Source organism: Canis aureus, chromosome 19, assembly GCF_053574225.1.
Source record: "Canis aureus isolate CA01 chromosome 19, VMU_Caureus_v.1.0, whole genome shotgun sequence".
NCBI classification, from domain to species: domain Eukaryota; kingdom Metazoa; phylum Chordata; class Mammalia; order Carnivora; family Canidae; genus Canis; species Canis aureus.
In genome coordinates this window covers 18,994,215-19,020,769 of record NC_135629.1, presented here as the reverse complement: position 1 = coordinate 19,020,769, position 26,555 = coordinate 18,994,215, and the positions used below count along the sequence as shown (strand labels likewise).

The 26,555-nt window shown below is 36.5% G+C and overlaps 1 protein-coding gene across 6 annotated transcripts in view; it reads right to left on the bottom strand.

The window, feature by feature from the left end:
• The window catches only part of CNTN3 (contactin 3), a 327,555-nt gene that overhangs the window by 73,475 nt on the left and 227,525 nt on the right, over window positions 1-26,555 (bottom strand). For 5 of the 6 annotated variants that reach the window (XM_077858046.1, XM_077858048.1, XM_077858044.1 and 2 more), the window contains 6 exons: window positions 21,393-21,596; window positions 19,653-19,755; window positions 18,963-19,147; window positions 15,194-15,330; window positions 14,139-14,268; window positions 11,469-11,619 (listed from right to left, as the gene is read on the bottom strand). In XM_077858046.1, coding sequence (XP_077714172.1) covers window positions 11,469-11,619; window positions 14,139-14,268; window positions 15,194-15,330; window positions 18,963-19,147; window positions 19,653-19,755; window positions 21,393-21,596 — 910 coding nt within the window. Of the gene's footprint in view, window positions 1-11,468; window positions 11,620-14,138; window positions 14,269-15,193; window positions 15,331-18,962; window positions 19,148-19,652; window positions 19,756-21,392; window positions 21,597-23,086; window positions 23,226-26,555 lie in introns of those variants that run through there. The other variant, XM_077858049.1, reaches the window with a different exon arrangement.

The window sequence follows — 26,555 nt, the reverse complement described above, 5'->3', positions numbered from 1 at the left end:
ACTCTGTCTCTTTCTCCTTTCTTTTAACATTTATTCAAAAGACAGTGGTATGCACCTCTGTCCTCTAACTTGATAGTGTTAAAAGAGTCATTATTGTTACTTTGAGAGAAAGCATCTGATTTTTCCTATCTTAGCCATATTAGTAGGAAAAAAAGAAAAGGTAGAATGGGATGATAATACCGGTTTCTACAACAGCATTGATATTTTTTTCTTTTAGTTTTCAGTGAGAACAAGGATATAGAACATTGACTGGGCTGTAGGCAATTATGCATGGGATTTGGGGGCTTGAGTGAGAAATGCTCTATGACCAAACAGTTGTGGTACGAGTGAACACACCCACTAAGTAAAACACTGACCAAGTATGGGTATGAATTAATTACTAGGTTCTAACAAGGAACTGGCTTCAAGTAGATTCATGTCCAGCACATTCAAATTCATTAACCAGCTTCACCCTATAAAAATCATTACACTGACAAAATATTTTTAAACTGACCTTAACTTTTTAAAAAAGATATTTATTTATTTATTCATGAGGCACACAGAGAGAGAGAGAGGGAGAGAGAGGCAGAGGGAGAAGCAGGCTCCATGCAGGGAGCCCCATGTGGGGCTCGATCCAGGGACTCCAGGATCATGTCCTAGGCTGAAGGCAGGTGACCAACCGTTGAGCCACCCAAGGAATCCCTTAAAGTGGCCTTAACTTTTATAAGTTAATTCATAAAAATCATATTTGAAATATGGAAACATGGTCATCTGCAAAATTTAGCTGAAACGGTTTTTGAAAGTAGCAATTTCTTAGGGTGCCGGGGGGCTCATTTGGTTAAGCTTCCAGCTTTGGCTCAGGTCATGATCTCATGGCCCTGGGATTGGCTGATGGGATCTGTGCTCAGCAGGGAATCTGCCTGAACCCTTCCTTGCTCTGCCCTTCCCCCTACTCATGTTTTCGTTCTCTCTCTTAAATAAATAAAATCTTTTATAAAAAAGAAAGCAGCAATTTTCTTTAATAACATTTAGGTAAATTTTATTTATTTAAGAAGGTTTAAATAATGGAAAACTCAATTAAGAGTTGTAAAACACAAATAACTTACTCATATTTCTTTTTAACCCAGTGCTGTTATCCCTAAAGTAACAGAGCAACATGATGAAAACACTTAATATTGAAAACAACATTAATAGCAACAGGTACCTTTTCCTGAAAACATCTGGACGCTATTATAGTAGATGCTTCACATACATTATCTTGTTTACTTTTTAAATGTAATTTAAGTTCAATTAATTTACATATAATGTATTACTGGTTTCAGAGGCAGAGGTCAGTGATTCATCAGTCTTCTATAACACCCAGTACTCATTATATCACATGCCCTCCTTAATGTCTGTTACCCAGTTACCCAATTTCCCCATCCCTCTCCCCTCTAGTGACCCTCAGTTTGTTTCCTATGCTTAAGAGTCTCTTATGGTTTGTCTCTCTGATTTTGTCTTTATTTTTTCCTCTCTTCTCCTATGATCTTCTGTTTTGTTTCTTAAATTCCACATGAGTGAGATCATAATTGTCTTTCTCTGATTGAATTATTTCACTTAGCAAAATATCCTCTAGTTCCATCCATGTCTTTGCAAATGGCAAGATTTCATTGTTTTTTGATGGCTGAGTAGTATTCCATTGTATATATACAAATCTTTTGTATCTATTCATCTGTCGATGGACATGTGGGCTCTTTCCCTAGCTTGGCTATTGTGGACTTTGCTGCTATAAACATTGGGGTGCAGGTGCCCCTTTAGATCACTACTTTTGTATCCTTGGGGTAAATACCCAGTAGGGCAATTGCTGGGTCACAGGGTAGCTCTATTTTCAACTTTTTGAGAAACCTCCACACTGTTTTCCAGAGTGGCTGCATCAGCGTATATTCCCATGGACTGTGTACAAGGGTTCCCCTTTCTCTGCATCTAAACTATCTTATTTTTTATCTTTACAACTAGAGCCCATTGGGATAAAGAAATGTAAGAGAAATGAGGCTGAGACAGAGTTGGACATAATTTTTTTGAAGAAAACTTTGTCCTTTCTTTGCTTGTCAGGGAAGGTCAGTATTTTTGTCCAACGTTTGCTTAAGAGTATGTGCCAAGCAAATACCACCTAACAGACTAGCTAACTTTGCAATAAGAATTTCTGGCCCATTTTACAAATAAGGTAATACGACTCAGAGTTATAAATGAAAGAGCCAAGATTAAACCCACATCTTTCTGATTCTGATGCTTTGTTCTTTCCATGTGTTAAAATTAAATCAAGAAGGAAATCAAACCTACATTTAGCTTCATCGAGCACAGTGAATAATGTGCATAGTACTTAGTATGCTGCATGCCAATTAGGCATAAATAATTCACATAAATAATGATACAAATACATACTTAGAAACATAGATGCCAAAAAAAATTAAAAAAAGAAACGTAGATGCCTGTGGTTAATGGGAGAAGCTCTGTAGGCATGTTCTGGTGGCTGGAGGGTGGGGGATGGCAGAGAGGAAGTGATTAGGATGGCTTCCCAAGAGCCATATCCCAAATCAAAAGTCTGGATTGCATTGGTTCTCCTCTTAATTATCTTCACTGTTAAATGCTAGCTTAATCTTCTAATAGGGCATGAGATGTAAGGGACAAATGTGCCCTTTCCTGTTCTCTTTATAACTGGAAGCATGAGAGAAATGGAGGTGTGATAGGAAGCCCAGACAAGGAAGGGGGCTGTTCTCTACTCTCTGAAACTGTTGTATCCTTAACCAGGTATCTAAGTGTCCCCTTTAATAAAAATGATCTTCTGATGTTCATCTCCTTTGAAGGAGAGAGATGGTTCTTTATCTGGGAAAGAACCCAGGTCAGGCCTTCTTATATTCCTGTCATATATGAACTTTAGCACAGACACAAATGGAATAAATACCCAGTTTCATCTCTGTCTATGCCATCAATCATTTTGTTCAGATGGTGTCTTCCCTACTCTTTTGCCCTGTTAGATTTTATAGGTCCTTCAAATTGTAGCTCCCGGGTTGCTTCCTTAGAGATGCCTCTCCTTATAGGGAGCTGCTTTCCCAGTTTGCAAGGCTGAGACAGCATTTCTTCCCTGTGCTTCTTACTCGCTTCTGTACACCTCCATTATAGACAAGGTGGTAATTTCCGGTTTCTTTGGGACAGTACAGTTTATATATGTTGTCTTGGAGGTAATTACCAGCAGTGCCCCCTTTCTAAGTTTATAGAATAAATTCTATATGGTCACTTTGATCATACAATCTATCCCAGTGTAACTGATGGCTAACTTTTCCAAATTTGTAATAAACTATGAGTGGGCTCTTTAAGTGCCCTTGCTGTTTTGTATTAATCTGTGTATTCCCAGGGCTAGGGACAGCCTGCATTGTTGAATAAAGACAAATTAGTGGACAATAGGAGTACCTTCCCTGTAGATAGGGAGCAGAGATGTCAATCTTTATTCAACTAATATCCAAGCTGAAAGTGGTAACATCATTGATTATTAAATCAATAAGATTTAATTATTTATATGAGAGACACAGAGAGATAGGCAAAGGGAGAAGCAGGCTCCCTGTGAGGAGCCTGATGCAGGACTCGATCCCAGGACCTTGGGATCATGACCTGAGCCAAAGGCACACACTCAACCACTGAGCCACCCAGGTGCCCCAACATCACACATATTAAATACAATTCTCCTTTGATTTTCTAAGTTCACCAGTTAAAGATTAAGTTGGAGCCAAGGGCATAAGGAGTGAAGAATTACCTGATATCTTAGCTCTTTGCCCAGGGTAGATGAACTGAAATTGAGCTTCCATACTTATCTGGCAGTTGTGAAGTCACAGCTGTTTAGATGAGTAGACTAAAGATGAAAGGGAAGATAACAGAATCCAGCTCTTTGGGTGAAAGAGAGCATCAGAAGGCAGAAGAGAAGGGAGCAGCATTTGCAACAGTATGAAACAAACAAACCAGATTCTCTGTGATAAGAGACAGAGGAGCCAAGAAATGTGGGGGAATGGGGAAGGGAAGGAGACAGAAACTTTGGCGAAGGAATCCTTATTCTTTATCTAAGAGCTTGAGACAAGAGAATGTGCCATCTAACAGATTTTCTGGATAGTAACAGAGTTCCTAGACACATCTTTACAGAGCACGACTGTGGCGACTAGTAGTAGCAGTGGTGGAAATGCCAAGTGATTCTTGCTCTGACAGAATTATTCTGGTTACTGGCAAAAGTTTCAATTCTGCTTTTAGGTGCTGTCATGGAATCGCTCAATGTCTCACAGAAGGCAGAAGTCACCTGTTGGGAGCATTTTTTTAAGCCTTTCAATTTCTCTATGAAACTACTCATGAATTCAGGATGAAGTGCATATAAAATTGCATGTAAATTTTTGCTTAAAATTAAAGTATAATTTATATATAATGTAATTCACCCTGTTTGGTATGCAATTCTTTGAGTTTTAATAAATCAATGTGGTCATGTAGTCACTGTTACAGTCAAGACCTAGAACAGTTCCCTGACCCTTAAAAGTTCCCGCATGTCCCTGAATAGTCAATCCCTCTACCTAATCTGGCAACAGTGATCATTGTTTTCTGTCCCCAAGGCTATACCTTTTTCAGCAATGTGATATAAATGGATTTATACAGAATATAATATTCACTGCATTTTTAAAGCCAGTTTCTAACTATATGTAAGAAGCATGTTAAGAATTGGTTAATACATTTTAAAAGCGTTATGTGGATTATGGCTATTAATATTTGGAAAAAAAACTTTGCTATTTCTTTCTTTAAAAAGCATTTAAATTTCTATAATATTAAATGCTGCCTAGAACATCTGAAACAATTTTAATGTGTTTAATTAGAAGTAATGGGCCATTCTTTGATTCTCTTTTGAATTGAGGCTATTGCAATAAAATATTTACTATTATAAGTAATAGCATTCAACTGAAAGCCCCATTTTTAAAAATAATTGGCTAATGCATTTTAAGTACCACTAAGTGATAGAGAAAAGCTAAACATTCTTTAAAATATGCCAACTGGCTATTTCTTCTTGAATACCATGCCTGGTTGCATTCTCTAGAGTCTTTTCCAATTTTACTTTGCTTAAAGGAGAAAAAACATCCTATTTCAATTCCAGTCTTCTTTGAAAATATGTGGATTATAAGCAAATGAATTGAAGAACACTAAAACACTGACACCTGTGAACTACCACTGACCACTCAAAGGGGCAGGGCATTTCTATTTATTCAGAAAACCTGTTTCTTGCAAAGGGGAAAAAACACAATAACTTCTCTCAGTATGGATGATACAAATATAAGCAAAACAGAACAAAAAAGCAAACAACTTTGCTCAGTAATGACGCTAGCAATTTCGAAGATTAGGATATCTGCATATCAAGTGATTTAACATTGACCTTTACTTAGTAAATCGATTACTTATAAATTATGACTAGAAGCCATTTAACTAAGACTGTATAAACAGGCTTCCTCTATCCATAACTTGTTTCCATGAGCTTCAGAGATATGGTGCTGACTCTTTACCATTTAATGCTATGTGCCTTCCAAGACAATTTTATTTAGTGCCATGGTTTCAGCTACCATGTCGTGCTCAGAACACCTAAATGTCTATCGGTAGCTCAAGTCTTTCTCCTGAGTTCCAGATTCATTTAGTCAACCCCTGTATGCTCACATATATAGTTGGATTTTCAACAAGGACTTCAAACACCAAAAATCCCAAGTAGTACTTATATTTGTGCTTATTCCTTCTGCTCTTTCTGTAATGTTCCCTGTCTCACTGAATAGGTCCTGATGTCTAAGCTGGAAATTTCGGGTTCATCCTTGACTCTTACCTTCTCTTCAAATCATTAATCTAATCAACTCATAGGTCCTGTGGATTTAACCCCTTCTCAAACTCCTCAATACTTCTCTGTCTTCTCACTGCCCTTTCTTTAGTTCAGGCTAGAAAACTTTCTTGTTCAGGTTGATGAAATGCTATGAATTGAGATTTTTGCCTCAAGTCTTCCTGCCACTCCAATCCATGTTCCCTGTTGCCACCATTGTGATCTTTCTTAAAGAACATAATCAAAATTAAACTTGGTCTTTTAATTCTGCTACTTGGATTTTACTCTGTTGCTTCTCAGCACCTGTGGAGTAAAGCCCAAGCTTCTTGATTTGGTTTACACATCATTCCCAGTAAGATTCTGGTTCACCTCTACCGCCCCGTTCTGTCTACATCCGTCCTCACAAGGCATGTTAAGCTGAAGCTGCTCAAGTTCCTAAACCACCCTTTACCCTGTGCCTTTGCACATGCTCTTCCTCTGTCTGAAGCATTCTTCTTCAGGGAACTCTAGTCATCTTTTAAGTCTTGCTGAACATATTACATTCTCCAGAAGGCCTGCACAGATCCCTGATTTGGAGAGGGGGCCCTCTCTGGTAATCACCAAACATACTGCACTTTCCTAATTAAGTTTTATTGTAACTGCTCTGTGTTCTTTTGTTGGTATACCCCCAAAAAGCTACAAGCAAGAATATGGACTTATTTGATAAAAATTAAATATCTGGTGCCTAGCACACAGTAGGCACTCAAAATAATTTTCCAATGAATGAATGAGCACTTGATTTTGAGACCTCAGGAATCACTACTTGCATTTTAAGCTCTTGCAATCTATTCAGAGCAGCTTTTCTAAGACCCCTGCTGGGAAGTAATTCCTTTATTACCTTAGCTTGAAATGCTCTCTCGACCTCAAAGCAATAACACCGATTTCTTCAAAATGATACTGTAATTTAGGTGTCTCACTGACTTAGATCCCCATTACTACAGCTGATGCATTAATTACAAAGCTGTTATTGTGCTGATATAAAAACTTACAAACCAGGTTGATTATAATCATTCAAATGTACTGTGTGATTTACATCGTAGACATATTTATTAGTTTATACAATTTTTAAGACATTTTTAATCCTTAGATGGTTTTTCCTAATTTAGACTTTATTTTTTTCCCTGATTTAGGCTTTACATAATAATGTATGTATTGGCTTAATCAAAGGTTTATTTGCCACCAGCATTCCCTACACTAAATTGGAGAAAGGTTTCCTACTTATAAGTTTCTCATTCACCGACAAACCCAAGTTCACATACAAAACAAAAACAAAAACAAAAATAGAAACAAACCTAAAAAACTAACGGCTTTAAAATCTTTCCATAAATACCCTATTAAAATTTTGTCTTCTCTTATATTTTCAAATGTGTCAATAAACTCTTTTGTCCCCAAAATGAGATTTGAATCTGCACGTTTTAAGTTGGAACAGCCAATGATTGAACAACCGCAATAAATCTATCATTTAAAGTGCTTCCCCAATTTGGCTTAAGGCTGCAGACTCAGTCAAGAGGGACACACATGGGTTTTCATTGCCAAGTGATGGCTGAGGCCCACACTGATTTCACACAAACTTGGGGAGGATTCAAAAGTGCAACTTGTTCAATAATTGCTTCTAGCAGTCTTTTCCCTAAGCATCAAGGCTCTGGCTCATCAGTGTTTTTGCTGTCCAAATAGATAAAAACAAAATCCAAACCACCAGACCTGGTGCTATGTACTGAATGTCTGAGTCTCTCCAAATTCCTATGTTAAATCCTAATGCCCAGTGTGATGCTATTAGGAGGAAGGGCCTTTGGGAGGTGGTTAGGTCATGAGCCCTGAGCCGGGAGGGGGAGAAAGAGCTCACGAATGGGATTGGTACCTTTATGAGATACCATATTGCTCTCTGTCTGCCATATGAGTATATAAGAAGATTGATATCTGAAACCCAGAAGAAGGCCCTTACCAGAACTTGACTGAGCTGGCATCCTGATCTCGGACTACCATGCCCAGAATTGTGGGAAATAAATTTCTGTTGTTTATAAGCCATCTGATTTATTGTACTATGTCATAAAAGCTCAGATTAAGATACTTGGCAGGGAAGGCAACATTATGAACCCTCTTCTCAAATATGTCTCCTCTTTCTAACTATTTTTGTACTTAAAAGTTTCCTTATTCACAGAGGAGATGTTAGAAATATTTAAAACAAATGAAGGGTCAGTAGTCCTCATATGGACAGAAGTAACATTTATGAACATGATACAGGTGCTAGAGTAAGCCATTTCCTCTTTCTACTTAAAACATTATTCCAATTAAAAAAATTAATCCCAATTTCTCATTGGATACATACATGTCCACCAAAAAAAAAAAAAGATAAATAAAAGAAAATCCATATTTTTTAGCCTCTCCCTTACATTTAAGTTTGGCCTGGGAACTAATTTCTGCCCAGTAGGGGCATAAAAGAAATTACTGTTGAAACTTTTGGAAAGTTCCTAAGAAAGGGAAGAAGTATACTCTGATTTCTACTTTCTTCCTTCCTGTTACTGGGAGATGATATTGAGAAGCTGAAGCCCAGGGAGCCATCTTGGTTCAGGATATGAAGATAGTGGAGCAGCAAGATAAAAGGGGTAGTCCTGATTGCCTACCTTTAGAGACATCAAACAGCCAATGAGCTACCCAACTAAAGAGCAAAAAGCTTCTATCTTTCTTACTCACTGTTACTTTCAACATTTTATTTGTAATATATCTTATTCTTACTTATCAGTATAAGAATGTCTGCAAATATCAGACATTCTGCTAAATGCTCACTGTATAGCAACTATGTTAAGATAGAAATTATGATCTCTTCTATGAGTGAGGAAATTAAGATTCAAAGGTGTTACATAATGGTCCTAATGACACCAAGGTAGTAAGCGGCCAAATCAGATTCCGGAATTTATAGTCTTTTTTTCCTGCATTATTACTGCATTACTCTATAATGTGGGAGTAAATCCCTCCTTGTGTGCCTGTAGTTTAAACTCTTAATCTTCTTATCCTCTTTTGAAATTAAGATTAAAAACCTCTGCCTACTATAGGCACTACTGTGAAGACAAGTGGGTTCATTATTGTGTAAAGCATTGAAGTCCTTGGGACTTAACCACTATTTAATTTATGTACACAGTTAAAACTATTTAAAACTTTTTTGAACACAAAAAGTCAGCAGTTATACAAGAAGACTTAACTTCAATACAGCCACAATTAACTAATTTGTGCCACAAGCCTATACTTGTTTCAACTGGTTTACAAAATTAAACTCCAAATCACTAATTAACTTCCTGTTTCAGAAATCTATTCTGTGAGGCCCAGCATTTAGCTGAATTGTGCTTAACCACTCAGCTCACAACTTTGCCTTGTCATCCTGCTGTGGCTGCCTTTCAATGGAAGTGTTTTCCATTAAATACTGGAGGAACTGCAAATTGTGTTGTCATACCAACTCACAAAAATATCTTGGTGTCTTGGTAATAAAAGCAGTCAACTTGGTTGTCTGCAACAAGACTTTGTAATTTTGAAAAACTAATCCACAGTTCTTGGCCTACGGTTTTATTGTTTGTTTCCCCTAATCTCTAAAAAGAGTAATTTGGACTCTGATTGCAAAGGCTGAGACCACCTCTAAAATTCTGGTCTCCCTATACAAAATGTGGCATTGAAAATGCTTAGAGCTTATGTCTAGAGTCAAACAGTCAAACAGACAGGGATTAAAATCCTGGTTCTGTAATTTTAGGCAAATTACATAATCTAAGTTTTGTTTTTCTCATTAGAAAAATGGAGATGATAATATGATTTATAACACATCATAGAGCTCCAGAGATGTTTAAAATAGATAATGAGTGTAGAGTTCTGTATCCATTTCCTCTTGCTTCTGTAATAAATTACTACAAATTTAGTAATCTGTCCTACAACACAAATTTATTATTCTATAGTTCTGGAAGTCAGAAGTCCAGGATGGGTTTTAGTGGACCAAAATTATTGTCTGGGCTATGTTTCTTAGGAGGGTTCAGAATTATTAATTGTTCCTTCACATTGTTGATAGAATTCAGTTCATTGTGGCTATGGGACTAAGGTCCCTTTCCTTACTGGCTATCAACTGAGGCTGTTCCCATCTTAAAGAGTTATCCAAAATCCTTTGCTCATGGCTACCTTCCACCATCTTCAAAGCAGAAATACCAACTGAAGTCCCTCTGAAGTTTGAAATCTCTCCTGCCTCATCCTTGATTATCATATATCTCTGACAAATCCTTCTGCCTTCCTCTTCCCCTTATAAATTTTCAGGTGATTACTGTGAACCTACCCACATAATCCAGGATAAGTTCCCTATTTTGAAGTCATCTACTTAGTAATTTTAAGTATTTAAATTTAATTACTTTTTGTCATGTATGTAACGCAATCAGAGGTTTATAGGATAAGGACATGGACATCTTTGGGGTCAATTATCTATTTATCACAAGCTCTGAGCATAACACCTGGCAATGTAGTTAAGTACTAAATAAATAAAAATAGCTAATACTTATGTTTACCTACTGCTCGGTAAAGACTGTATATGCTATATAGATAGCATATATATAGGATATATATAGTGCTATATAGATATTTATGTATTTCATCTAATAATCCCCATTATTATCTAGTGATATCTAATATCACCATCCACATTAAAATGAGAAAATGAAGAGCCTGGGTGGCTCAGTTGGTTAGGTGGTTGGCTCTTGATTTCAGCTCAGGTGGTGATTTCAGGGTCCTGGGATCAAGCCCCTCCTTGTTGGGCTCCATCCTCAGCAGGGAGTCGGCTAGAAGATTCTCTCTCTCTCCTGGTGCCACTCCCCTGCTTGTGTGCACACGCACTCTTCTCTCTCTCTCTCATAAATATATATAAATATATATATTTATATATATATAAATATATAAAAAATATATATAAATATATATATAAATAAATATATATAAATATATATATATATAAATATATATATATATTTATTTTTATATATATCTATTTTTTAAATAAAAAAAAAGAGACCCAGAAAGTAAAGCTTTTCATTGAGCAAGCAAAAGGTAGAACAAAGAATTGAACCCAGGCTGTTTGGCTCTACAAGTGGTACCCTTAAGCTTCATCCTTCCTCCTCATTTTAAATATTATAACAATCAGAAAACCATGAAAGCCTTTGCTTAAACTACTACCAAGAATGCTAAATTATTTCAGTATAGGGCAACAGCAATATTGGTATTTATTTGGCATATGTTCTTAATATATCTTCTCTTCTTTGTCCAAGGATGTTGGCTCATGTGGGTCCAGGACTGATTTTCTTTATCATTCTACTTTGAGTCTTACCCAGTGACTGGGGAGGAAAATCCTTGCTAAGATAAGGTATTCTGTATGGGTAGAAGCTAGATGATATATCTAACTTTTTCCAGATTTCAAAAATTGCTCACTATCTTCCTGAGAGAATTACAAAACCAAAAATACTACTGTCTTGATTTTTCAACAACTCATATTCTACTCATTTCATATTGAAAACCTGCTTTGACATCAGTATGGAAAGTAAGAAGAAAGTGAATCACCATTATTTTGGTCAGCAAATACCTTTCATTCTCCTGCACGATCATATCTCCTTTTTTCCATGAACAGACTGGTTTGGGGGAGGCTCTAGGTTTACAAACCAAGCTGACCATGCTGCCCACCTGCACCTGAATCAACTTTTTCATTGGAGCCTTTGAAAAATCTGGAGCAGAAGCTGAAAGGCAAGAAGGAATAAAATTTTATTTTTAATTTAATATTTTAAAATTTCTGTAGGTAAAAATAAAATAATAAAATAAAATAAAATAAAATAAAATAAAATAAAATAAAATAAAATAAAATAAAATTCCTGTAGGTTCAGAGGTTGACTTTACAATCATTTTTAAAGTTTTCTGACACACAGATGTCAGTACTTGATTTACTTAATTGACTGGGCACCACTCAAGTTTTTAATGCTAAAAAAGTAATTCCTACTATTTTGTGCTCTAGGAAGTTCTAAATCTTGGGATGATTATTTTATATAGGAATTTTTAAAGTTTACTGTGAAGTTTGAAAGTAGCTCATGAGCTTATTTAAATGAAAACCTATCACAGAATGTTCTTGAAAGTTAGTTCCATGCAGACAACAATAGTCAGTCTCTTGTGATCTCTAAAACTCAGCACTTGGCACTTAGTAAGTGCTCAGTAAGTGTTTTTAGAATGAAGGCTGGGTATTGAATTATTATTCTCTTCCATAAAAATTATCAAGATCTATTATAAAATTTTCACATGGCTGTGTTTACCTTCTGCATTGAAGAAATATATAATATGCGTTATTATATTAGTGTTACAGTATCACATTAAATACAATAATATGTAAAGAACATCATATCTGCCAATAATGCACACAATGCTGATCCTGAAACAACTGAACATTCAAGATAAATAAAAATGTATCATTTGATTGAAATGGTACTTTAATCAGAAAATCATTCTTCCTCTTATTGCAAATGTGGGAAAAGTTAACCAAACACAGTGCATTTCTCCTAATGTTTAATGCTCTGTCTTATGGAAAATCCCAGGGAATACAATTTATTTATTTTTTTGGTCAGTGGGCATCATATAGCTAATTATATTATGCGGTTATATATAAGACTGTGGATAAAGAAGATATGTTACCCAGACATTGTTGGTCTTAAAAATTAAGATCTTAAAATAATTCTTTTGACTAAAAAAAAAAAAACCCTTTGTACTTTAAGTGAATTATATAGATTTTTAACATAGCTCATATTTTTCCCATACAAAAGCCTCATACAGCATGTTTGGCATGAAATCACGCATTTTAAGATGAATGAACCATCACTCATAAGGCTAATTTAATACAATAGTACAGCAATGCTTCAACTTAAGACTAGGTAAAAATCCACTCTCTTTTTGTTAAGTACCCCACTTCTCTGTTATGGATAAGAGTAGCCAGATTTTCAGTTGATGATCTGACTTTTCCAGAATTGAGGCTTCCCAGTGCAGATGATGTATTTCTAACCTCCAGGCATCAAGGATGAGAGATCTGCTTCCCATCAAACCAGGGATTCTCAGTGTGGCACCTGACATTTTGGGCTGAATAATTATTTGCTATGAGAGTCTGTCTTGTGCACTGTAGGATATTTACATTGTAGAATTATTTGTGAGTAGCCTTTCTGGCTTCTACCCACGAGATGCCAGGAATACACACTGGCTCCCTTCTTCCCCTATCTGTCCTCAACATTATGACAACTAAAAATGTCTCCCAACATTTCCAAATATTTCCTGAGAGCAAAGTCATCCCTGACTGGGGATCGCTGAGTTAGGTCAATCAGGGTCTTCCAACTTCTGGGCCATATGGATTGACCAGCCATGGGTATAGGACTCAACTCAGTGATGCAGGGCCAATGCCATGTAGGACTGCGATTTTTATTAGCACAATTCAGAAAGCCATGCTTCTTCCATTAGACTGACTGATCATGGAAACTGAATGTGTTGGGGATCAACCATGTAGATCCTGATGATGGTGATGATGCTTGAGCCCTGGATCATGTTCTGTTCATATCCAAATCTGCACTTTAATTACATGGAACAAAAAATTTCCCTTCTTCTTTCTCTCTTATTTACATCATATGATGCTATGCTCTGACAATTTTGGTTGACTTTCAGGCATTTGTCACTTACAAAGTGTTTCTCTGGATAATTGCCCTACACACAATGTAACATTTTCTACCTTTTCATATACTTAGAGTGCAAGAAGAAGAAAATAATTCAGAATTTCAAATAGTTGAGCTTTGTTAATTAAAACTTCACTATGCCCAATGTTTGATGCTTTGAGCAGGGTCACTAAAAACAAAGCAACTCTTTATGGATCCATAAATTATTGTTTTCAATTCTGTTCTTTACTTTTGAACTTTTACTAGCCCTGCAACAGAAAACACCAAATTCACTTATTATCTTAAAAGGCATTGCATAGTTTGTAACATTGGAGTTGGATAAGGATGTTTTAGGTCAACAAGTTTCCTTATTGTTGTTCTATTTCAGCCTTTGAGGTTTATTCCAGCCACAATTGCTGCTTTTCCTTAGAAATCACTAAAATATATTCCCTGATTAAAAACCCTGATGTTGTTATAATACTGTAGAGAATATAGGAGTATAATAGGAGAAGTAAATATTTCTGGTTCTAGCAAAAATGGGGGATTTAAGAAAAAAAGTGACAAGAGAAGCTTTGTCTTACCTACAACCTTAAGTTCTGCACTGGAATAGATGAGACCATGTTTGTTTTCTGCTATGCACTGGAACATTCCAGAATCAGTCACATTTAGGTTCGATATTGTAAGGGCACCATTTTCTATCTGTATTCTCTCCTAGGTAAGAACAAAAATCTCTTGCATATCAATGTATGTATCATTTTAAAAGAAAAATGAAACCACTATTATTTCAATGATATACAAACCTCCTTCATTTTCCTCAGAGTATTAGGCAACCTGACCTGAAATTGTAATATTTCCTTATTTTGAAAATCTGAGACTGATTTAACATAACAGCCACACATTAGAAATACTAATAAACACCCTTCAGTCCAAATGCCTATCAGTAAAATAAATAACAAAGCAAGAAGTAAAATATTATAGGCACTTCATTTTTCCCTATGGTTAAAGTTGCAGACTTTAAAAAATGTATCATGTTTCCATCCCATCAACTGGAAAGGTTTTCACCATTTTTTAAATCATTTAAATTAAACACATTATAAATTCTGTGCACCAGAAAGGGTTCTGGAAAATACATTTATTAAGGGTTTTTAGGTAGTATGACAAGTTATATATAGAAATTTGAAGGAACATAATTGACTTAGTACACAATTTTTTAAAAGAGTAAAAATTATATGGCTTAAGAAAGCAAGTGATTGAGAAAATAAGTACTCATGTAAAAAGGTAACCATGTAATGATACATTTACTCTCCAGAGGCCAATACCAACTTGTCAAACAGGAAAAAGAAATTATATTCCACATTTGATTAAAGTCAAGTCTTTTCTAATTTCAAAAGCAAAAAAAAAAAAAAATAGTATATCAGTTTTAGACTAAATTCACAAAATTATTTTTTACCAATCAAATATAATTGTTGAAAGTATTTCCTTTTTGGCAGACTGGATTCTTGATTTTATATTTTTCTTCTCTTTATCACTTTATAGGTACAAATGAATGTGTACAAACTTTGGCACTAGGTACAAGGAAGGCATTTATTTAACACAAAATGAAGAGACGAAGGATTAACCAGGCTCGTTACCTTACCTCGAGCACAAGGGCTTCTCCATTTTTCAACCATCGGTAGGAGGGTTTGGGCTTACCACTTGCCCGGCATTCCCAAAAAAGATTGTCCTCCACTGCTATTTCTACATCTTTTATGAGCTGAACCCAATGAGGCTTTGCTGCAAGGAAAAAAAAAAAAAAAAAAAAAACAAACCACCCAGCAAATAATAAATAAATACTTTATATAAATGGATATAAACACTGTGAGCAATTAATTAATAGGAGCATAGTGACTAAAATTATATTTAATTCCCTATTTACTAAGAGGGTATGGGAAATATTTCTAGATTTGAGAATGAATGTTTCAATCTGTCACTTCTTAAGCCAAATTCATTATGCTTTCTCCGTTTTCAAAATTCTGGGCATTGTACTATATTCTCTTTCTTAAATTTTTATTTATTTATTTATTTATTTATTTATTTATTTATTTATTTATTTTAAAAGGGAGACAGTGGGGATGGGCAGAGCAGAGGGATTGAGAATCTGAGAATCTTAAACAAGATCTACACTCAGCACGGAGCCTGACACATTGGCTTGATCTCGTGACCCTGAGAGTTTGGCCTGAGCCGAAATCAAGAGTCAGATGCTTAACTGACTGAGTCACCCAGGTGCCGCGGCACTATGTTATATTCTTCAAGTGTGTCTTAGTAGACTGTAATGCAGGGATACTAAATAGACTCCTTTCCAAATGCATTTGTGAATCATAAGGTCACAATTGATGACAACTTAATACACATATGACAGGAGATACTCATCTTAATTATGCACTAAAAATTAACATCCGTAGAAGGGAAACTTCTGTAGCTGAGGAAAAAAAATCTCCCTCAAGTTAGAAATAAGTTTTAATTAAATACAAGCCAATGAGCATCTTATGAACCTCTTTGTGAATTAAAATGAAAGCAGAGAAAGATGGATAAATTGGTTCAATTTGAATAATATGATTTTTTATGAAAAAGAACTAGCTCATGCAACCTTAAATTATGTATGCAAATCAGTGGCATCAACTGGATTTATCATTTTCTCTTACATTTTAGAAGATATTTGGAAAATTCTTTTTACAGATGAAAGCAACATACCACTTATAACCAAAGCCACTCCATATACACAGCATATTCAGCCAAGTCTCAGCTTGCATTTTAGATCCAAAACTGGGAGGTGAGATGTCTTACTGGTTTCACATTGCATTATGCATGTGATGTCTACTGTGAGATTCACATTTGCATCCTCCATATGGAGAAACAGTTTATCTATTTCTATTTAATTGCAACCATGGGAAGATTTGTCTTTCCATTTCTATCTTGTAAAATTGCTTTTCTTTAAATAAAGGAAATAGAAATATAGCTATTTAGCTTTTAGAGAAAATCTATTGGTCTAAATTTTGCCTTATTATTATTATTTTTTCTCATTATTATTTTTTTTTACATAAATGACTTCCTCAGTCTGAAGTATAGTTCAGTCTAAAGTCACTTCACTCTACTTATATTGAAGCACATTTTTTTTTCTTTCAGGAATTATCAGCCTTCATGGAATAAGACCGCAAAGAAACTCATACATGAGTCCTTCTCTAAGACTCAAGATTCTAGCAAAAAATTTCCACTGGTTTCTCAGAACTACTGTTCTCCAAATGAGAGGATAATTCATTGGGCTGAAGCCAATCCTGAGATTACAACTGCCATGTTAATTGTGATTTCCCCCCTTACTCTATCATATGAGATCCAAATATTCTATCTATATGAAATATTAGAACGGATAACCAGAGAACTTCATGGCACTGATTGAATATAATAGTCTTAAGTCAGAAATGTAGCATAACTATCATGAAACTCCTTATCTCATTAATTCCTGATTTATTTCTTGGGTATATATTATATTACCTACCTAATGAAATAAAGCAGTAGTCTACCTTCTTTAGTCAGTATAGGGGATGATGCTGGTTGTCTGTTGTGTATCCATTTCATCTTTTCTTTATTTGTAAAATAACCCCCATTTCTCATTAAACTATCTTCTCTTTCATCACCTCACACCGCCCATAAAATTCAGGGAATCTGACCATATTCCCTGTTCCTGATGCACTTAAATTGTATAAGTCAATTCTCCCCACTACTGATTGGTTTAGGAATGAACTTCCAGGCAATGATATTTGAGAAGGGAATTACAAGATGTTTTGGAGACAGGAAGGGTGAACAAGGGTTAATGTTCTGGTCTCAGTGGACAGCTATTTTATGACTCTACCAGAGACTAACATGCAGGTAAAGGGAAAAGACCGGTAAGGGCAGAAACAAAATCACAGAGAAACTGAGCAAGGACCTGCTTATAAGGTACTTGAACACCAACTTAGCTTTGAATTTCTCATCTTATGAGGCATTCAATTATTTATTTTTTAGTCAAGGTTGCTGGTCCACAGAGCTAAAACATTGCTGCTGAAACATTTAGACAGTTGGAATAGCTTGTGTTTTCTTGTAAGGGTCACTTCTTACCCTAGGTCAAGTAATTCTTTCTCAGAAAGGAGAAACTAAGCTCCTCCTTTGGAGCTTTCTCCTACCAGAAAAAGGGACTTGCTCTGGGTGGTCTTAGAGCTGTACAGTCATATGGCTTAAGTGCCCCCTGACCTACTTCTTTTTTTTTTTTTCCCCTGACCTACTTCTTTATTGTCCCATCAGTATGTAGACCTTGACACCTAGGTAATGTCACCGTGGTGCTCTGTAATCATGTAACGAGACAGTTATAACACAGAATGACTCATGATATTAAACCAGGCCTCCAATTTGTTCCTGACAGATCCTAAAATCTTACAATAGGTGAACACATGTCAATTTAATCAGAAGCAATGCAAATTTTTTTGAGGGAGGTCATAAAAAGCCCTTTAATTTTAATATTTGTCTTTGCAAATGATTTCCTCCCTGAAACATTTATGTATGCAAACTGTTTCCATTTCCACTTTCTAAGATAAATAGAATGCAATGCAATTTGCCTTTCACAAAAGTGGTCAATTCTCTCTCTCGTTTTACAATGCTTCTCATGATCAAACTGCAAGTATATATCCATTGAGCATATATCTTCCTATATATTACAGTACATTTTGTAAAATCGTGTATTTATGCTTTCTAAATCATGCTTTCTTCAAAAAACTTACTTTTCTTAATAAAAATGATCTGAAAACAAAAAGGATAATTTAATTTTCCTATACCAAATGACTCTAAATAAATGTAGCATTATTATCCTTTCCTTACCCAAACTGAACAGTACATCAAATAAATGATTATAAATTAAAGGAAGCAAACACAGCACAGTTACATTATTGGAAGGGAGAGAATTAATACCAAAGAACTTCAGCCTGACTTGATGTGGTTTGTCTAATGCAGTAATTACAAGTTCTCTCTGTAAACAGTTTCTTTCTGTGTAGTAAAGATCATAAAGAAAGATACAGTCACATTTTCTAGGGGAGAGGATAGACACAAAGGAGATTGCTCCGTGATATGACCAAGTGTATAAAAGCATTACTCATAGAAAAAAATGAAATATTCATTATTATATGAATCGTTTTAAAATGCAAAAAGACTATGTCATGCCTCCGACTTCACCACAAAATGGTACTGCTTCTTAATTCCTCCTAAATATTCATCCTCCTTTAACAAAACTCAAAAGAGAACAAGGTGAACATTGGCATCCTGTCATAACTTCCCACTGCCCAACAATATTTTGTTGAGAGAGCAAAAGCTAAAAATTCCATTTGCCCAAAGTAGATACTCACCATAGTAAGTGAGACGCCCTCTGGCGACATTTCTTCCTCGTGAATTCTCAGCAATGCATTCATAGGAACCCGTATCTTCCTGTTGGAAGTTGGGGATTTCAAGCACGCCATTGAACTTTCTCAGTTTAATTTTACTGGAAAACGGCAGTCCGTCACTTCTCCTCCAATTAATCTGAGGTACAGGGCTAAGCAGAAAATTGTCAAGTTATTGCTCTTTTACACAGATGCCTGGATGCATCTTAGGCCCTACAAAAGGAACCTTTTGTTAGGATAGAGCAAAAAGGCACCAGGTTTCCAATGCAGAACATCTCCAGTTGTCAATTACATAAACCTGATACAAGGATTTACCTAAGTTGATATTTTAATAAGGTGTGCATTTTCTTGAGTTAATTCATGACTTAAAGAAAAAAGAGGAACACGTCTCCATTGTATTATGACAAATGAACAAGCAAAAGAAAAATAACAGCAATCTAGTTCATGAAATTAGGCAGGCACAGTCATTTTCTGCGAATTGCCTTTCAAGCTTCAACCTAAATTATGTATGTGCATTCTTATATTTTATTTTTCCTTTGCTTCTAAATGAAAGAAAATTTTAGAAAATAAGGACAAGAAGACTCTGTCAAAAACTATTTTGATCTTTTACGGCAAACTAATATTTCAGCACATTGGGGTAAGTGTTACAAAACTTACTTTCCAAGAGCAAAACATTCCAATTTCACAGTTGCTCCTTTAGCTGCCGGAAGAGTTTCTGGAAATTGTACTTCTATTTTTGGCTCATATTCACCCATCACACCTGTAAAGCCATATGAGGTTAATAGTTTCAATGTTTCCTATGGAATTATCTCATTTTTCTTCAATAAAACTTTCTTTTGCTCCATTTTGAACTAGTTTCTCTAATGATTTAAATTACTAGCCATCCATTAGGTACTTTTAAAAGCAGAGCTAACTGGGCCAAATATGCAACATTATTAAACATCAGGGACCTCAGATTCTGTGATTCATAAATTTACTGCTTATAGAGCAGTTCCAAGAAAACCATTATACCCTTTACATTGTGTAAAAGGGGGGCTTTTTTATTCTGTATTTAATCTGGACATTTCTAGTCAAACTGAAATATACAATGTATTATGACTTCTTGAAATATCCTAAAGAGCAAAAATTATGGGAGGGAATTTACTTAATGGTACCCTGGTAGCAGAGAAACCAATCTTAAACTTATTAAATGGCACCCTGGAGACGAAAAACAGTAACTTAATAAATGAGAAAGGTCAAATTCAATTATAACTGACTGGAAGGAAATGTTTAGATAATATGTGGTCATGGCATGGTGCTTTATCAGATATGGCTTTGTGTAAGTGGGGCAGTTATGCAGGCTTACAAATCTGTTTCCTCTGAAGTTCATGTGCTCCCTTGAAATAGCCATAAAGGAGTTGAGGGAACACATGTTTTCATTTTCAGCTTTACTGAGGTATGATTAGCAAATAAAGATTATATAAATTTAGAAGGCACAGCCCGATTTTTTTTTACTGTGCTCAATGTGATGATTTATATATGTATATACATTCTTAAATGATTATGTCAGTCAAGTTAACACATCTAGCACCTCACATAGATACCATTTAATTTCTAAATATTCTGTGGTAAGAACACCTCAGGTCTACTCTCTCAGCAAATTTCAAATATACAGTACAATATTATTAACTATTATGACTATGTTGTTGGAGGTGGGGGAAATGGGGAGAGGTTGGTCAAAGAGTACAAACTTTCAGTTATGAAATGAATAAGCTTTGAGACACCTGGGTGGCTCAGTGAATGAGCATCTGCCTTCAGCTCAGGGCATGATCCAGGGGTCCTGGGATCAAGTCCCGCATTGGGCTCCCCACAGGGAGCCTGCTTCTCCTTCTGCCTATGTTTCTGCCTCTCTCTGTGTCTCTCATGAATAAATACATAAAAATCTTTTTAAAAAATAAAAAATAAAATGAGTAAGCTTTGGGAATCTAGAGTACATTTGAAAACATTTTTAAGAGATACTTTATATCCTATAACAAAACAACCAAACTTTTAAGAACCTCAAGGTGACCAAAATCAGGACAAGTGGTTCATGACAATGTAACCTGAGCCAGAGGCTCAGAAGAACCTCATGCTTGGTTTGATGGTCTCCTATCATCATCTTGAAATTCTTAATAATTTCTGAACAATGGATCCACGATTATTATTTTGCTCTGGTCCTTAAAAACTATGAAGCTGGTCCTGGGTAAGGATTAGGAACAAGGACCTATGTTAATGAAATAATCTGCATCGCTGTACTCATAATTTTTTTTGTTTGCCCCAAAATGAAATAATCCATGATATACTTTTCACCTTTTCCCTTTGTTTTTGGATGTATTCCCAACATTTACATTTAGAATTGCACCTTGAAATATTTCCTACCATCAGAACGTAGCACCAGAGGAGTTGGGGAGCCCAGCACTCTGGCTTTCGTCACTGTACTGGTCACCACACATGTGTAATTACCCACATCGGATGGCTCGACCTTGGCTATGTAGAGATGGCCTGTCTCTTGAGAGACAAATCTCCGACTATCTTCTTCAACAAATGATGGATATTCATTGAAGATCCAAGCATATGATAGTTCTAACAAAGTTTGGGGGTAAAAGAAATTCCATCATTAAAGAAAGTTTTCCATATTATAACTAAAAAATACACAAAATCACCTTTACTGCAAAGCAATGCTGAGTGCATTTATTGCAGGTCATGAAGAGAAAGAGTTCTGTGAACTGATTCTGCGGTCATTCTGCATTACGGTGGAGGACACTGCCGATTAGCATTCTTGTGGGAGCAATATTATCACCATCATCATTATCACTACTCCTGACACCTCCTGACAAGTCTCTCTCGCTTCGGTTTTCCTCCCTTTTATTTTGTGTCTCCACACCACACATTCTACACTCTTTCAAATTACCGATCCCGTCCTGTCAGTTTTTGATATAACTTTTCTGTAATTTCTTGGTATTCTTGAGAATAATGCAAAATTTCTTAACCTGAATAGGAAATTCTGCACAATTAGACCCCTGCTTAAAGCCTTACCACGTGGGTGCCTTTGCATGTGCTGCTCTAGAAGGCTGCAGTGTCCTTGTTTTCTGTTCACTCTCTTGCCTCTCTCCCACAACCTTTCAACACTAAACCCCCTTCTGCCAGAGTAACTTCCAGATGGTTTTCAAAGCTTAGTTCCAAATATAAGGAATCACCTCCTCAGAGAGGACGGGTCTTCCTTCATCCTCGTCCTCAGAGTGGGTTCTCCTATATTCTAGAGCAACTCTTAAGCTCACATAGGTTAAAGCACTTACTGCTTTGTATGTAATGGTCTCCTTATCTGTCCTTCCATTGCTTGGTAAACATTGAGGTCAACTTTTATCCTGACTGCCCTGCCCCACCCAATTAGCAAAATGGAATATCCAAAGACACTGAACAGTTCTCAGTAAACATTTATTGAGTTAATTAAGGATATAATTACACTATTACCTCCTATGTAAAGTCCAATGTGAGAGTTTTCTTGACTTTTTGGGTCAAGGTAAACCAACTTTCTCCAAAGGAACTAATAATGTTCTTCTACTCTGTGATAATGAGGGTAAATCATACAATGCTGCATTGTTCTAGATGCCCGTATTTTTTAGAGGCAAGTTGTAATTTAAGCACACTTAACCATGGTTGGCTTATTTGATTCCTTTTTTTCCACGGCCCTACTGTGTTTTACAATTTCATCAACCTTATTGTATTGGTTCGTTGCTGTAATGCTTTTTCAAAAGAATTTTTGGAAAATGTATGTAATCAAAATAAATTTAGTAACAAATTGAAAATATAGTTAAGACATTACTTCAGTGGCAGAGGATCTTCGCATTTGGCAGAGGTGGACAGTAACTCAGTATACAAATAACAACGAGACAGTGTAAAAGGTCTGGGTGAGAGTTACTCTGGATTTCAGAGGAAGGACAGGTGACATTCTCTCATGACTAAACAGCAGATCTTAAAGGATAGAAGAACATTCTGACAGGCAGGGAGAAAAGCACTCCAGATGAAGTGAAGAGCATATGAAAAGTTGGCAGGGAAGAGAAAATGTTAAGTACCTGGTAGCAATGAGAAACCACTGACTTCCTTCTGCCTTCAAGCAAATACAAATGTTTGATGATTCCAAAGGTTAGCAAGTCAAGGGCAAACTGGGAGCACATTTAGAAACACGGATTTTTAACCTTGAACTGCTCTCCACATCACGTTATAATAGCAGTAGGGTGTTTCAGGAAATTTCAGTCAGTCACCTGATAGGCTGTGAAATCCAAAGTTGTTTGTTGGACTGTATGAAAATGAAACGTGTCTCAAACATACACTCCCCCGCTAGCCTCATGCTTACTGAGATGGTGCTTTGCTCTTAAAATAGTACTAAATAAACCACAGAGTTAAAGAATGCTGGTCAGGGAGGCTGGATTAGTTATGCAATTGTTGAAACTGACAGGTGTGGAAGCCTCAGTTCCCCAGGCTCTTCCTGTTGCACTAAGCATGCCGTCCCACCCAACATCCCCTGTCCCCTAACTCTGTAACCTCACCTTGCTTTAGAGAAGACAAAGCCATCTCATTCTGCCTTTCAAAGTATTCTATCCATGAAATTAATAGGATTGCCTCACTCTCTTTTATTTTTTTAATTTAAAAATATCCCTTTTATCCAGTAAGTGTAAAACTTCCACTGCTCCCCAACATAACATACCTCAGTTGGGTGTGAAGAACAAGAAATCAACCTTATTAAACCAGTTTATACTAAACTAAGAATTGCTGGTGGGAAGAACGCAGATGCAGAATCTAAAAAACCTAAAATCTAATAAATTCATGTAAGAAATACTATATAGCAAGGAGAATGTCTGATCAATAAGCACATGCAACAATTTGGAATAAATATTACATATGTCATTTTGACTGAAATGCTGTAAGGCTCCACTTTAGCATTTTTTAAATCCCAAATCAATACTTTCAAGATTTAAATATTGTATTATCATTATATTGTTATACAGATACTATGGTGGCTTTGCTTATATGACCCCTGTAATGAAGGACTGTTAGAAGAGAAGAAAGTCAAAATTAAAATCATTTTAAGCTGCTCACAAAATGAGCACGGAGAAGTGAATATGGCTGGATTGAAGGGTGGGTTGTGATAGATATGGAAGTGTCCCACTTAGGTCTCACTTCAGGAGAACTTCATAGAACACAGTTAACTGGTGGCCTCCACCTGCTAGCCTATGAGTGGAGTGCTGTGGCTACACTTTCCTGGGGCTGCTTCTAGCTAAACGATGAACCCCACTGGGGTGTTCATGCTGGCTCATTCCCCCTGTTGCAGGATGTCCCCCATTGGGCAATTCAGGTTGGAGACGTCCCATCAGGTAATGGTCATGATATTCTCAGAACTTCACAGTGATTTGGCTTTCTTCCTATCCAAATTTTCTTCTCCTCTCTTTGCTCAGAGATAGTAGATTTGAATTTCAGACTGGAGTTTCCTCTACCAATTTCTGCTTCTTCACCGTTTAACCTTCACAGGCATTTTCTCCAGGATTTTTTCTTTATTATTTTTTTTTAATAGCAAGTCTGATCCTCTAATCCCATCTTGGAGTCTGCTTCTCAGAACACTTGAACTGACACAATGCTGCTAAAACGGAGTAACAGACTCTCCTCTGTGTTAGAAATTGCCCCTTCCCTTAGACCCTCAGGAAATATCCTCTATTACTGACCTCCTTTTCAATAACTGTTTAATCCCCTCACCTCACCCTCAGACTTTTCAAATTTACAAACTAATTCCTAATTGATTCTTAGCACCTACCCTCCACACAAGCCCTGACAAATCAGCATCCCAGAGGAAAATGGTGTAAACCCACCCTGAGATCCCCACCAAACAAATTAGAAACAATAGAATCTTCATCCCCCTAGGCTATATTACTGAGCAGAAGCCCTAAAGCCATCACTTACTTGTAACTTGAGAATGCAGTGGAGAAAAGCTGCTCTTTTGCAGGAATTTGCACTCCTGCATTCCTCTTTGACAAACTGTGTAACAATCAGGCAGATTTGGGATCTATCTCAGAATAGCATACAGGTATTCCTTGAATTACAAAGGGTTTATTATATTTGTAAACCATCACCCAAGGCATGTTGTATATGTGATCTTCACACAATCATGTGGACTGTATACTCCCTGTATATTAAACAGTGTAGAAAGACTTTTTTTTTTTTTAAAAAAAGATCTTATTTATTTATTCATGAGGGACACACATAGAGAGGCAGAGACATAGGCAGAGGGAGAAGCAGGCTTCCCATAGGGAGCCTGATGCAGGACTTGATCCAGGGACTCTGGGATCATGATCTGAGCCAAAGGCAGAGGCTCAACCACTGAGCCACCTAGGTGCCCCTGTAGAAAGAAATTTTAAAGAGTTTTCAATAACACTCCCTCTCTCTTCACATCCTAATAGCATAGTATGTATACTTTTGAATTAAAAGTGCAATACTATGGCCTAACTATTGGAATATATTATAACCAGAATACCATAGTGGTCTTCCTCCACTATTTCTGCCAAATAGTATATTCTCACAGCTACAGGAGAAAAAAGGATCTTTGATGAGCAGCACAAAAATCGAACTCTAAGGTATTGAGCTGGGATAAACAGGAAAAACAAGAGAGCAGAAACAAGAGCCACTTTAGGGATGGAAGAGGTTGTACTATAAATTGATTTTGAGAATCAGGCAGGTAACCTAGAAGTAAATGCCCAATGGGTAGGTGAGACCTTTAAATGTAAATGTATGAGAGAGATTGGGCCTAATAATGGCATGGGAGGCTGAATCATGACCCCTAGAATATTTCATCACTCTAATCCCTGAAATCTTGAACATATTACCTGACATGAAAAGAAGGGCTCTGCAGATGTGATTAAATTAAGGATACGGAGATGGGAAGATTATCCTGGATTATCAGGGGTGGGGGAAATGTAATACTAAAAGTCCTTGTAAGAGGGAAGCAAGAGGGTCAGAGAAAAGGAACTGGAACTGTGGAAGCAGGGGCGTCAGCCAGAGAGTGCTATTTGAAGATGCTATGCTCTTGATCTTGAGGAAGGGACAGGTGGGGCTAGGTAGGGAGAGATAGATAACGGACTATGTGATCAGGCTCAGAGAAATTCCCAAAATGCTGAGATGTTAGGAAACCAGAGAAAAGAGAACAAACCAGACCACCCTGCCTTGGTGTGGGTGGGGAGGATTTTTTTTTTTTCTTTTTTCGTGATAGTTGCCTGTGACCAACAAAAAATGACCAGACCCCAAATGAAGCCATTAAAGATGTTATCACCGGGCATCCTGGGTGGCTCAGCGGTTTAGCGCTGCCTTCAGCCCAGGGTGTGATCCTGGAGACCCGGGATTGGGTCCCATGTCGGGCTCCCTGCATGGAGCCTGCTTCTCCCCCTGCCTGTGTCTCTGCCTCTCTCTCTCTCTCTCTCTCTGTGTCCCTGAAGGATAAATAAATAAAATCTTTAAAAAAAAAAAAGATGTTATCACCACTCCTTATTCAAACCAGGG